Genomic DNA, 12,941 nt, shown 5'->3' with positions numbered 1-12,941 from the left:
GTGGCGGGTGCAGGCAGGGTTCCCAGGGGGTGTGACAGCCAGCCAGACCAGCCAGACCAGCCAGACCAGAGCAGAGGCTCCTGACTCCCTCAAGAGGTTTTCCTAGAGTTTTCTCTAAAGATCGCTGGATGAGTTTGGTTACAGAGATGCAGGAAAGAAGAAGTAACCTAGGTGGTGAGTCCCTAAGCTTCCTACCGCAGGTGGCAATGGAACCTTTCAGAGCTAGACGTTTGGGTAGGATTTTGTAAAGGAAGGTGTCCCGGCAGGTGCAGACAGTGGGACAGGGCCAGCGAGGCACGGCTGGTCTGACTGCAGCCCCCGGCCCTGCAGACAACCCGCAGCTCCTGCACCCATCTGTGCCTCCGGACCTCACTGCCAGTGCGGGCATCTACCGCGGACCCATGTACGCCCTGCAGGACTCGGTCGACAAGATCCCAATGACCAACTCGCCCCTGCTGGACTCCCTGCCCAACCTCAAGATCAAGGTCTACAACTCTAGCACCACCAGCTCTGGGCCAGGCCTGGCAGACGGGGCTGAGCTGCTGGGAGTCCTGCCACCCGGCACGTACCCTGGTGATTTTGCCCGGGATGCCCACTTCCTGCACCTGCGCAGTGCCAGCCTCGGCTCCCAGCAGCTCCTGGGCATGCCCCGTGACCCGGGGAGCAGTGTCAGTGGCACCTTTGGCTGCCTGGGCGGGAGGCTCAGCATCCCTGACACAGGTGGGTCCCTGCTCTGCTCACCCATCAGTCTGGCCTCAGCATGTCCCCTCTAGACAGTCTCAACACTCACCCAGCAGAAGATAGGGCTTCCCTGGTCCCATTTCACAGATTGGGAAAGTGAGGCCCAAGGGGAAGAAGTGATTATAAAATAGAAGACCTGGAGTCCAGGCCTGCCTCTGCCTCACAAGGGCAGGGGAACTCTCTAAACCTCAGTTTCACCATCTGGTGAGTGGGAAAGTATACCCCGATATAGTCAACAAACCTACAGAGTGCTGTTGAAAAGGCAGGGCTGCCCAGCTCAGGTTGCAGAGCCAGCAGCTGACAGTTTCCCAGCATCATACACTGAGCTAGGCTGGGGCTGGCACTGCACCTTCAGACTCCAGGTCTTTGCCCCATCGCTACACCCGATCGCAATGCCAGTGGCCCCTGCGCTACTGGACAGCCCCTCTGCAGTCAGTGACCTGGCCTTTCCCTGCACCCAGTCCCCTCTCCCCACTCCTTGCTGGTGACCACCAGGAGCTCAGATGTCTTTCTCTCCCTGCTCCAAGATGGGGGCCAACCCCCCGTCCCCTGTTCTAAGCTCCTGGACTCCCTCCAGCCCCTCCCTACTGACCTCCCTCTCCCCCTAGGGGTCAGCCTGCTGGTGCCCAATGGAGCCATTCCCCAGGGCAAATTCTACGAGATGTACCTCCTCATCAACAAGGCAGAAAACACCCTGTGAGTATAGAGACCCCAGCCCCAGCCCAGCTGCCCCCTCCTCAGCCTCTCTCTCCCTGCTGCTTGCCCACCTTGGGCTCAAATGTCACCATCTCCCCTTCTAAGTCCGATCCTAAGGCCAGAGGTAGTTCTCCAAGGAAGACATTGCTAGATCTTATTATGTTCACATTTAAACCATGCAAAACCAGCACAACAAATCATAAAACTGAAAGCCAGTTGACCAACTGGCTACAATATGACAAAGGGTTACTATCCTCACTATGTAAAGAGGTTTGGGAGATCAATAAGAAAAACTGAATATCTCAGTACAAAAATGGACAAAGGATATGAACAAGTGATTCACACTCTCTCTTATACACACACACACACACACACACACACACACACACACACACACAGCGGCCAATAGGTTATGAGAAAATGTTTGACCTAATTTGTAGTCAAAGAAACAGTTATTCAGACAGCCGTAAGATACTGGAAGTTTTTTTGCTTCATCAGCTTGCAAAGCTATTTTCAGATGTCATAATACCTTCATACTGGTGAGAGAATGGGAACACAGCCCTCCCAAGGTGCGTCGGTGGGAGCGTGGATGGGTACCAGCTTTCCAGAGGGCACTTTAGCAGCACCTATCCGCAACATCCCTGGAGTGCAGAACCTTTGAAAATGGGAGCAAAGATCTGGCTATGAGAATATTGCAGAGTAATAGCGAAAATTTAGAAACGATCTCAAGGCCAGTGCCATTCTTCCTTAACCCGTGGCCTCTGGGAGCCCCCAGGGCGCAGTCCTGCCTTCTCCCATCCCAGGAGCTGGGGCAGAGCCCGGAGGCCAGCACCGCTCCCTCACTGCCTCTCTCCTGCCCTCCATCCCACCCCAGCCCGCTTTCGGAAGGGACCCAGACAGTATTGAGCCCTTCGGTGACCTGCGGGCCCACGGGCCTCCTGCTGTGCCGCCCCGTCATCCTCACGGTGCCACACTGCGCTGAAGTCAGTGCCGGTGACTGGATCTTCCAGCTCAAGACCCAGGCCCACCAGGGCCACTGGGAGGTGAGGAGCCAAGGCCGGGGGGCCAGGGGGCCGGGTCCCCTAACCCAACCTGCCTGGACCCTCTCCAGGGCCTTGGCTGGTACAGCCACCTCACCTCCACTGTCACCCTGCAGGAGGTGGTCACCCTGGATGAGGAAACCCTTAACACCCCCTGCTACTGCCAGCTGGAGGCCAGGTCCTGCCACATCCTGTTGGACCAGCTGGGCACCTACGTCTTCACGGGTGAGTCCTACTCCCGCTTGGCAGTCAAGCGACTCCAGCTGGCCATCTTCGCCCCCGCCCTCTGCACCTCTCTGGAGTACAGCCTCAGGGTCTACTGCCTGGAGGACACGCCCGTAGCACTGAAGGTAAGGCCAGGCCCTGGGTACCCACACGGGCCTGCACACTGCGGGTACCTCGCCCACAGCCGGCCAGCTGCATGGTACCTTCCAGTATCCCCCTCCCCAGGATCATGGTACCTGCCAGGCACCCTCTGCCACCACCAGCCTCATTCAGTCATTCAGTTGTTCCTCAAACATTGAAATCGCATCAGATCCTCGAGATACAGAGATGAGTTGGGCACAGTTCTGCCCTCACCAAGCTGCGGGCTAGAGGTGGGAGACAGACCAGGGGATCACTGATGCGGGGCTAAGGGAACATCAGCCTAGGAGCGGCTGGCAGGTCCTGGTTGTTGGGGAGGGGTCTGAGAAGGCTTCACAGCAGGGCTGACCTTAGACCTAAGCTCCAAGGGACAGGTGGGTGTTCCAGGCAGAGAAGGAAGAAGCACATTCCAGGAGACAGAGCAGCTTATGCAGAGGCAGGTGTGTTGTTCTGTGTGCCAAAGCGTGCAGGGGTGTGAGAGGTGGGGCTGGAGAGACAGGCAGGGCTCAGCCTCCCAACAGCCTTAGGGTCATGGCAAGGAATTTGGAGCCTATCCAGTGGGCGGGGGCAGAGACCCGGTGGACACCTGTTCGTGGGTGCTCTTTTGAAAGCTACGCAGTGGGGATGGGTAGACAAGAAGCAGGGAGACCAATTGGGAGGCTGCAGCTGGACCCTGGACAACAGACAGTGACAACAGCTGGAGAGGGGCCTGGAGTCTGTTTAGTCAGTAGAATGGACAGAAACAGTGACTGATGGGAGGAACAGGGGGAGGGGGAGGGGGAGGGGGTGGCGGCTGACAGCCAAGCTCCTAGCGTGTGCAAAAGAACGGACAGTGCCCTTAAGCGAGGGGGGTGCATGGCAGATGAGAAGGGGTTCGGGGCAGGAAGAGAGAGAAGGTGAAGGGACCGGATTTTAGCACCTAGAACCTGATAACGGCAGCTGTTAGTACCACCCTGTCCCTCCAGCCTCTAAGACCCTGTCCATTCTCTGCCCAGCCCTCCCACCAGTTCCCAGGATCTCAGTCTCATCCTGACAAACAGAGGAAGAGCACAGAGCCTTGGCCCTATTTAAACCCCTTTTCCTTCTCCATCCTTCCATCCCCTGCTGCTATGAAGCCTTCTCCTTTCCTGTAGCTCCAGGCCTCCTCTAGCCCACGATCTGTGGGCCTTTCTATCTCCTCTGCCTCTCAGTCTCATGTGACTTGTCTCAGACTCCAAGTTGCCGACTGATGCAACACAGGTTAAAAGGCCTTATGGGAGAGTGAGTGTCTTCTGCTGGGACCAGGCTGACCTGAACTTGCAGGAGGCCCATCATAGCTAGAGGCTCCTGGGAAATGCTCTTGAAGCGTGGATCCCTTGGTATTAGGGCATTGGCTAACATCTAGTTATAGTCAGAGAATGGATTGGAGATCAAGAGGGAAGTTGCCACATATTGGCTTGATGGCGTTCTTTATTTATTCAATCCCCATCCATCCGTCTGTCCATCCATTCATCCATTCACCCATCTATCCATGCATCCATCCATCCACCCAGCTTTCTGCCCATCTGTCTGTATATTCATTTAGTCCATAATCTGTCTGTCCACCCAGCCATCACTCATCCATGCATCTATCTTTTCTTCCATCTGTTCTGTTTCTATACCCATCCATTTGTATATTCATCTGCACAACATTTTGTCTGTCTGTCTCTGTTGATCTGTCTATCCATCCATTTGTCAACCCATCTCTTTATCCATCTACTTAACCATCCGTCCATCAGTCCATCTATTCAGTCATCTGTAAATCCATTCATCCATCCACCTGTCCCACCATCTGCCCATTCATCCATCTATTTTTCCCTCCATCCATTCATTCATGCATCTCTCCACATAGTAAGTCTTCTATGAGCACTTACCAAGTCCCAGCCCTGTGGCTCAGATGGTTCCCTGCCTTCAATGTTACAGCCTAGTTCCCTCTGCCCATGTGTGTCCCCAAGCCCCAAACTTGCAGAAGGAAAGGGCCCTTTGGCCAAATGTGATGGGCTCCCCCTTCCCATTGCTCCCTGGCCCACAGGAGGTGCTGGAGCTGGAGCGGACCCTGGGTGGCTACCTAGTGGAGGAGCCAAAACCCCTGCTGTTTAAGGACAGTTACCATAACCTGCGCCTCTCCCTCCACGACCTGCCCCACGCCCACTGGAGGAGCAAGCTGCTGGCCAAGTACCAGGTGAGGGCTGGGCCGCAGGAGGGGGAGGGATGGAGCTGGGGAGGGGCGCACCTGGGGGGCTTCCCAGAGAAGACCAACTCCCCTCCCTGCCTCCTCCCTCGGTCCTGCAGCCTTGGTCCCCACTCCCACCCCTGTGTCTCTCTCTGTCTCCCTCCCCCTGCCACCCCTGTCACATACTCCCACACACAAATGTCTGTACCCGTCATCTTTAAAGAGACCTTACCATCTCTAAGAGCGTTCATGGCTGGCAGATTGTCCAAATTAATCTCTGATGGTCACATCCCTCTGCCCGTGCCCATCTGTGTGACACCATTGAGTCCACAAGGCTTCCCAGACCCAGACACATGCACCCACACAGTCACATATTCAGACTCGTGCCTTCTCACCCATATACTCCCTTTCTCAACTGAAGGGCCCTTGCCCAGCTCTTCTTCCTCTGCCCACCTGGATGGAGAGGTCCCAGCCCTCCCTGAGGCTGGCCCCCTTACCTGCCTCCGCCTCCATTCCCCGAGGGCAGGGCAGGCTGGCCTCGCCTCCCTGACCCTGCCCCTCCTCCCCCAGGAGATCCCCTTCTATCACATTTGGAGTGGCAGCCAGAAGGCCCTGCACTGCACCTTCACCCTGGAGAGGCATAGCCTGGCCTCCACGGAGCTCACCTGCAAGATCTGCGTGCGGCAGGTGGAGGGGGAGGGCCAGATATTCCAGCTGCACACCACGCTGGCAGAGGTGAGGGCCGGAGCGCGGTCGCCCCATGGGGCTGGGCGCTGCAGCGTGCAGACCCCAGGCTCCTCCTCATCTGGGGGAAAGGCCACCTCCCACAGAGCTGTGCCCCTCACCTCCCAAGTCTGAGCTGGGACTTGGTCACTCTTTGCTAACAGCTGTGACTTACTGAGTGCCGAGCCTGGGCTTGGCCTGTACCAAAACTCATCAAATCTGTACAATCACCAGGGAGACAGATACGAGGATCCCCACCTGGAGATGAGAAAGAAGGTTTTAGGGAGAGCCGGTATCAGGACCTTGTACCAAGCCAGCGCTTGGCTCGGGCCTGTGTCTCTCCACCGCTATAATCCGGATTGAGGTTTATAAAACCTAGGCCAGGGCTTCCCTGGTGGCGCAGTGGTTGAGAGTCCACCTGCCGATGCAGGGGACACGGGTTCGTGCCCCGGTCCAGGAAGATCCCACGTGCCGCGGAGCGGCTGGGCCTGTGAGCCATGGCCACTGAGCCTGCGCGTCCGGAGCCTGTGCTCCGCAACGGGAGAGGCCACGACAGTGAGAGGCCCGCGTAACGCAAAAAAAAAAAAAAAAAAAAACCTAGGCCACCCAGGAACCGTGCGAGGCCCTCCTTGCAGTGCAGTGTAAAGGGCACTGGATATAGTCTAGACCAGCGGTCCCCAACCGTTTTGGCACCAGGGACCGGTTTCATGGAAGACAGGTTTTCCACGGACGGACGGGGGTTGGTGCAGGGGATGGTTAAGGCGGTAACGCGAGCGATAGGGAGTGGCCGATGAAGCTTCGCTCGCCCGACCCCGCCACTCACCTCCTGCTGTGCGGCCCAGTTCCTAACAGACTGCGGACCGGCTGGGGACCCCTGGTCTAGACGTAGCTCTACCACTAACAGGGCATGTGACCACGGATTAGTCACTTCTCCTTTCCAGACTTCATTTGCGTTTGTGTAAAAGGAGGTCCCCGTGGATTAGGCTGGGGCTGAGGCCCTCGTGGCTTTGTAGTGACGAGGTGGCACCAGCACTGGCCCAGGCAGTTCCTTAGCGTGTGCACCCCGAGGGCGGAGACGGGGTGTACAGCCCTGGCCCTGGAGAGCTGACCTTCCAGGGGAGGAGCCCTTTGAGCAGCTGGAGCCTGCCCAGAGGCGGGGGAGCGGCCGGAGCCTCCAAGAGCTCACAGTCCCCAGGCAGGAAGGCTGGAGGGGCAGATGCCCAGTGAGCCGTGCACAGGGGGCCCTCTGCCCCTCTCACCCGTGCCCCCTGCTCTTCCAGACGCCTGCTGGCTCCCTGGACGCCCTCTGCTCCGCCCCCAGCAGTGCAGTCACCACCCAGCTGGGACCCTACGCCTTCAAGATCCCCGTTTCCATCCGCCAGAAGATATGCAACAGCCTGGACGCCCCCAACTCGCGCGGCAATGACTGGCGGTTGTTGGCGCAGAAGCTCTCCATGGACCGGTGAGTGTCGGAACAGCCCGCCCGGCCTGGACCAGAGCCGCCCCCCTCCCTCTGTCCCCATGGGGCAGGTGGGGCAGGCAGCCTGACGGTCCAGGAGCGGATCCGCCATTTGCGGTAGACCAGGAGCTCAGGCTTGGGTGTGCTAAGTCTGAGAAGCTGGTTCCTTCAGGAGCGTCGTGCTCAGAGTGTTGGCCCTTGAGAATCAGGTAAAGCCAGGATACCAGCCAAGCGTGATCACCATCAGCAGTCCTGTGTCCAGGACAGAGCAGGTGTTTTGGAAATGCTTGCTGGGTGACAGAATGCATCCTGGTGTCAGAACTCTTCTGGAGAACTTAAAGTGCTGGATAAATATAATGGCATTTAGTCATCATTATTGTTATGGTACACTTACTGAGAAACCATTTAATACACCTGCGTCGAGCAGATGCCATGTAGAAGACATCTTACTCAGAATGGGTGGGATCTGTAAGGATGTCAAAGCCTTTGTTCCTGATTTCAGGGCAGTGCATGGGGCGGGTGAGAGCAGGCAGACAACGAATGTGGGATGGAGAGAGAGAATGGAGTGCTGGGTTTGGACAGCCTCTTCTGGGGCCAGTGTCTTTCAGTGCTAGTAATAACGATGCTGATGACTGATGATGAGCAGGACAGTTTCCGTTTTAGAGGTGAGACTGGGGCTCAGAGAGGAGCAGTGACTTGCCCAGGGCCACACAGCCTGCAAGCAGAGGGGCTGGGAATTCAGACCCAGGATTGTGGCAGCCTGGAGCCCACCGTCCCGGTGCTCCTGGGATGTACCCTCAGTGCTCCCTCCACCCCAGGCTCCTGGGAGGGGCTGAGCATTTTGGGAGCCCAGTGTCCTTCTCCTTCCCTCCATCAGGTATCTGAACTACTTTGCCACAAAAGCGAGCCCCACGGGTGTGATCCTCGACCTCTGGGAAGCTCTGCAGCAGGACGACGGGGACCTCAACAGCCTGGCGAGTGCCTTGGAGGAGATGGGCAAGAGCGAGATGCTGGTGGCCATGGCCACCGACGGGGACTGCTGAGCTGCCCCAAACCCGCAGGCTGTTAGGGACCAGCAGGCGGCTGGCACAGGCAGACCCAGGGCAACCTCCTGTGGGGCAGTTGGGCCTCCTCTGCTCTCGAGCTCACAGCCAGAATCGCCCTTCCTTCTCCTCCTCCCCTTGCCCCCCCCCACCCAGACCACGACCAGCCTTAGGAAATCCATGGACGTTGTTGTTGGGAGGACCCAGCGGTCCTTCTCCACCTCCTGCTGTCTCTCCTGACCTCAGACCGCTGTGCAAGAACCGGGGTGGGGGTGGGGCCTCTGGAGGCAGCTAGGGGAGCAAGGAGGTGGCCCTCCCACCCTGTGCCCCAGGGTCTCTGGGGTGCATCTATTTTAGTTGTGCTCTTCATTTTCTTCCTCAGCTATTGATTTCTCCCTCCTCCCTAAGCCCCTTTCTCCTTTCACACTGTTTTCCTCTTCGAAGAGTCAAGTACAGTTCAGACAAACTGCTTTCTCCTGTCCACAAGCAAAAAGGAAGAGGAAAGAAAGAAGGAAAGAAAGAAAGCTTCAGACTGCTAGTAAGGCTCAAACAAAGAAGAAAAACACCAAAACCACAAGGGAAAAGAAAACCCAGTTTCTTAGGAAACGCAAATGATTTATTATCCAGATATTTGGATAAGTCCTTTTTAAGAAAAAAAAGAAAAAGAAAATGAAAAAACAACACAAAAAAAATAGAAAACACTTTTCTTGAGTATGGGTGAGTGTGGGCATGCTCGTGGTTCTGGCCAGGAGCGCGCGCGCGCGTGTGTGTGTGTGTGTGTGTGTGTGAGTGAATCAGGGAGAGAGACTGAATAGGGAACACTTTGCTGCTAATGATTTTATCTTAGACGAAATTCTTACAAGGCCTCAGCTTCCACAGTTCTACAGGGTCAGATGAGGTTTGAGCTGTGGTCCCATGTTTCTTCCTAAAATCTTAAGCAGATGCTGAATCAGTAAAGCCAAGGACCCCTGAGATCTGGCTTGGGGTGGGGTCCTGCCTCCCTCTCACAGCCCCAGGCAGGTGCTCCAAGTCTCATCTGGGCTCCCAGGAATCCAGATGAAGAGGCCCTGGGATGGAAAGTGTGGGCGGGCCAGCCCAGCTGTGAGCCAGGGAGAATTTCCAGTACTGTGGTCTGGTGGCTTCTGGAGAGGGGCCATGGCCCAGAAGCGGGACCTTAACAGAGAGAGAGAAGTCAGGGATGAGAATCCCCCATGGACAGGACACATCTCTCTCCCGCAGCCCAGGGTGGGGCCAGCCAGGACACGCCCACCCAGCAGCCTCTAGACCAGGTGGGCTGGAGCAGGTGGGTGTTCTCTTAATGCCCGGGATCTGCCCTTTCCCAGGCTTGGTCACTTCTGTAAAACAGAAGGGGTGGATAAGAGGGCCTCTCTAGCTGCAGAAGCCTGAGCTTCTGGGGTCAGTGTGGCTTTGAGGAACATGTTAGCAGCCGTCCCTGCGGGTGGCATGGGAGGCTGGGAGGTGGCTGCTCGGCTGTGCTTTACGCACTGGCCCGGGGTGGAGGAGGCAGGGTGGAGGGCTATTTTCCCAGCTCTGATCTCCACAGGCACCCCCTGTCACCCTCCCTCCACAGTCTGACAGAGCTGAAGGAAGATTTGACAGGCAGCATTGCCAGGGTGGAGGGCCTGGCACCCCCTCTCCAGCCTGTTCCAGGATGTTCCAAGGGGCCATCAGGGTCCCTTTTTGGCCATCTGGTGATGGCTGGAACCAGAATCTTGAGCTGGCACAGAGGCCACATCAAAGGCTTCTCCTCCTTGGCACCCGAGCCAAAGCAAGTGCCACCTCTGGGCGTTGACCCCAGGGCTTTGCCCCAGCAGGTCCATGAGCATCCTGGCCTTTATGACCCCAGGGCTTGCCCCAGCAGGTCCATGAGCATCCTGGCCTTTAAAGGTCTGGTCTCCTGGGAGGAAGGCAGGTTTGGGGGCTGTAGTCCCAACCAATGTCCCCAGCCTGGCTTTCCTGCCATGCACCAGGGAGCTTATGGGGATAGTGGGATTCTCACTACCCACCAGCCCCCCGGGCAATGGGTTGGCTGTGGGCAGTCAAGGGCCTGCTGGGTTTGAGAGAGAGGGTTCCTTTTTATCAGGGCTGCTGAAGGGGCCAGGCCTGCATCGGGCTTGGGCCCCTGAGGCTGAGACCATGGCTCTTCATTACCCCAGTGCCTGTGTGGACGTTGCCTCAGACAAAGGCAGTGAGCCTTCCCTGCCGAAGGTGCCTGTCCACTACAGGTTCAGCATTCCAGCTCGCTCCTAGTCTGAGCTGTGTGGGCCTGTGTGGTAGCTTGAGGGCAGCCTGGAGTCAGCGTTCCAGCTCCAACTTTGCCATTCAACCTCTGTGTGACTTCAGGCATATGACTGCCTTCTTGGGGCCTCTGTTCCTTTTTCTACCAAGGCCCCACGGCTGCTGTCTGAGGACTTTGGGGCTCTGATACGTCACTCTAGCCTCCTGATGGGAACGCTAGTGGTAGAAGTTGACGGTGGTCTGCCATGTCCCGCCTCCGTGCCCCACCCTCAGAAGCGAGCTGCTTCCTCAGTGCCCAGGATGGGAGCTCTTGGTGGGTGAGGCCAGGCCAGCCCCCCAGGTGCCATTTCTAATCGGATTCCCAGAAATTGTGTACCAGGGCCTGGAGCACGGAACCAATTGGCTGAAGCCTCCTGGGAGGGTTCAAGCTGTCCAGCTTTATAAGAAAAGCCTGGAAAGGATTTGCTGGCTCCATCAATCTGCCACGGCTGCTGTGACTACGTCTGCAGACTGCCCGCCTCAGGGTGCGATGGACGTTCCTCCGCTAATTCAAGCCTGAGAGGCAGCCCCACACAGCCGAGTACCTTGAGAACCGCAGATTAAGTGCCACTGCAGGAATGCAGGGCCCTCGCGCGCCGTTGACGTCTCTCTCATCTCTGTGGTGTGTTTGCGCGTGTGTGCGTGGGGGGGGGGGGGCTTTTATCCGCGGGCACATTAGCGTGCCTCTCTGGGAACGTGACCCCACCTGTGTGTACATGTGTGCCCTCCTCGCGTCCAGGCTGGGCCATCTGGAGGTTGGTGTGCCTGGTTTTGCCCTCTCTGAGTCCACAGGGTCAGTCGGTGTATCTTCTATGTGCCTCTCCCTCGGCCTTCCCTCGCAGTGCCCTGGGCTCCAGAGGGATCCTCCCCACTCCTGGAAGATCCAGGACCCTCTGGTCCCTTTTCGCCAGCAACCAGGCAGCTGAGCCAGGTCCCTTAGCAGGCCCTCTGAGGAGAGGTGACCAAGAGCCTGGGTGCAGGGAGCAGCTGTCCTGTGGGCCAGGGGCTGGACCACTCGCCTGGGCCATGGACATGGTTCTATGCTCGGGGCTGCAGGGCTGCAGGGATGGCCCCAATCCCACCTCTGTTTATTCTGTAAACTACAACCTGTAAATAACATTTAGCATTCCTATTGTAACAAAATTAATTTTTATGAAATAAATTATATTTCCTAGTCTAATAAAAAATTCAGGTTGTATTCTGTCTTTTTTCTTTTTTTTTAGATTTTTTTGGTATGGATGGACTTTTTTTTTTAAATGTCTTTATTGAAGTATAATTGCTTTACAATGTTGTGTTAGTTGATGCTGTATAACAAAGAGAATCAGCTATATGTATATATACATCCCCATTTCTCCTCCCTCTTGTGTCTTCCTCCCTCCCACCCTCCCTATCCCACCTCCCAGGTGGACACAAAGCACCAAGCTGATCTCCCTGTGCTATGTGGCTGCTTCCCACTAGCTATCTATTTTACGTTTGGTAGTGTATATATGTCCATGCCACTCTCTCACTTTGTCCCAGCTTACCTTTCCCCCTCCCTGTGTCCTCAAGTCCATTCTCTACATCTACGTCTTTATTCCTGTCCTGCCCCTAGGTTCTTCATAACCTTTTTTTTTTTACATTCCATATATATGTGTTAGCATATGGTATTTGTCTTTCTCTTTCTGACTTACTTCACTCTGTATGACAGTCTCTAGGTCCATCCACCTCACTACAAATAACTCAATTTCGTTTCTTTTTATGGCTGAGTAATATTCCATTGTATATATGTGCCACATCTTCTTTATCCATTCATCTGTTGATGGACACTTAGGTTGCTTCCATGTCCTGGCTATTTTATTTTATTTATTTATTTATTTTTCTGGCTATTTTAAATAGAGCTGCAATGAACATTGTGGTACATTACTCTTTTTTTAAAATAAATTTATTTATTTATTTATTTATTTATTTATTTATTTTTGGCTGCATTGGGTCTTCATTGCTGTGCACGGGCCCTCTCTGGTTGCGGCGAGCGGGGGCCACTCTTTGCTGCGGTGAGCAGGCTTTTCACTGCGGTGGCCTCTCCTGTTGCAGAGCGCAGGCTCTAGGCACACGGGCCTCAGCAGTTGCAGCACGTGGGCTCAGTAGTTGCAGCTCATGGGCTCCAGAACACAGGATCAGGAGCTGTGGCGCACGGGCCTAGTTGCTCTGCAGCATGTAGGATCCTCCCGGACCAGGACTCAGACCCGTGTCCTCTGCATTGGGAGGCGGATTCTTAACCACTGCACCACCAGGGAAGTCCCACATGAATCTTTTTGAATTATGGTTTTCTAAGGGTATAAGCCCAGTAGTGGGATTGCTGGGTCTATGGTAGTTCTATTTTTAGTTTTTTAAGGAAACTCCATACTGTT

General features: G+C 55.7%; 1 protein-coding gene across 4 annotated transcripts in view; it reads left to right on the top strand.

Moving 5' to 3' along the window:
• Nucleotides 1–12,506, top strand: part of UNC5B (unc-5 netrin receptor B) — an 88,656-nt gene extending 76,150 nt beyond the window's left edge. For 2 of the 4 annotated variants that reach the window (XM_073793512.1, XM_033841768.2), the window contains 8 exons: nt 331–720; nt 1,350–1,437; nt 2,312–2,480; nt 2,594–2,827; nt 4,891–5,040; nt 5,602–5,766; nt 7,035–7,216; nt 8,091–12,506. In XM_073793512.1, the coding sequence (XP_073649613.1) occupies nt 331–720; nt 1,350–1,437; nt 2,312–2,480; nt 2,594–2,827; nt 4,891–5,040; nt 5,602–5,766; nt 7,035–7,216; nt 8,091–8,256 (1,544 nt within the window). In that variant the 3' untranslated portion in view covers nt 8,257–12,506. The remainder of the gene's footprint in view (nt 1–330; nt 721–1,349; nt 1,438–2,311; nt 2,481–2,593; nt 2,828–4,890; nt 5,041–5,601; nt 5,767–7,034; nt 7,217–8,090) is intronic. The other 2 variants (XM_073793513.1, XM_033841769.2) reach the window with 2 other exon arrangements.
• The last annotated feature ends 435 nt before the right edge of the window (nt 12,507–12,941 follow it).

This window comes from Tursiops truncatus, chromosome 16 (genome assembly GCF_011762595.2).
Source record: "Tursiops truncatus isolate mTurTru1 chromosome 16, mTurTru1.mat.Y, whole genome shotgun sequence".
In the NCBI taxonomy this organism is placed as follows: Eukaryota; Metazoa; Chordata; class Mammalia; order Artiodactyla; family Delphinidae; genus Tursiops; species Tursiops truncatus.
This window is presented reverse-complemented; position numbering and strand designations above follow the sequence as displayed.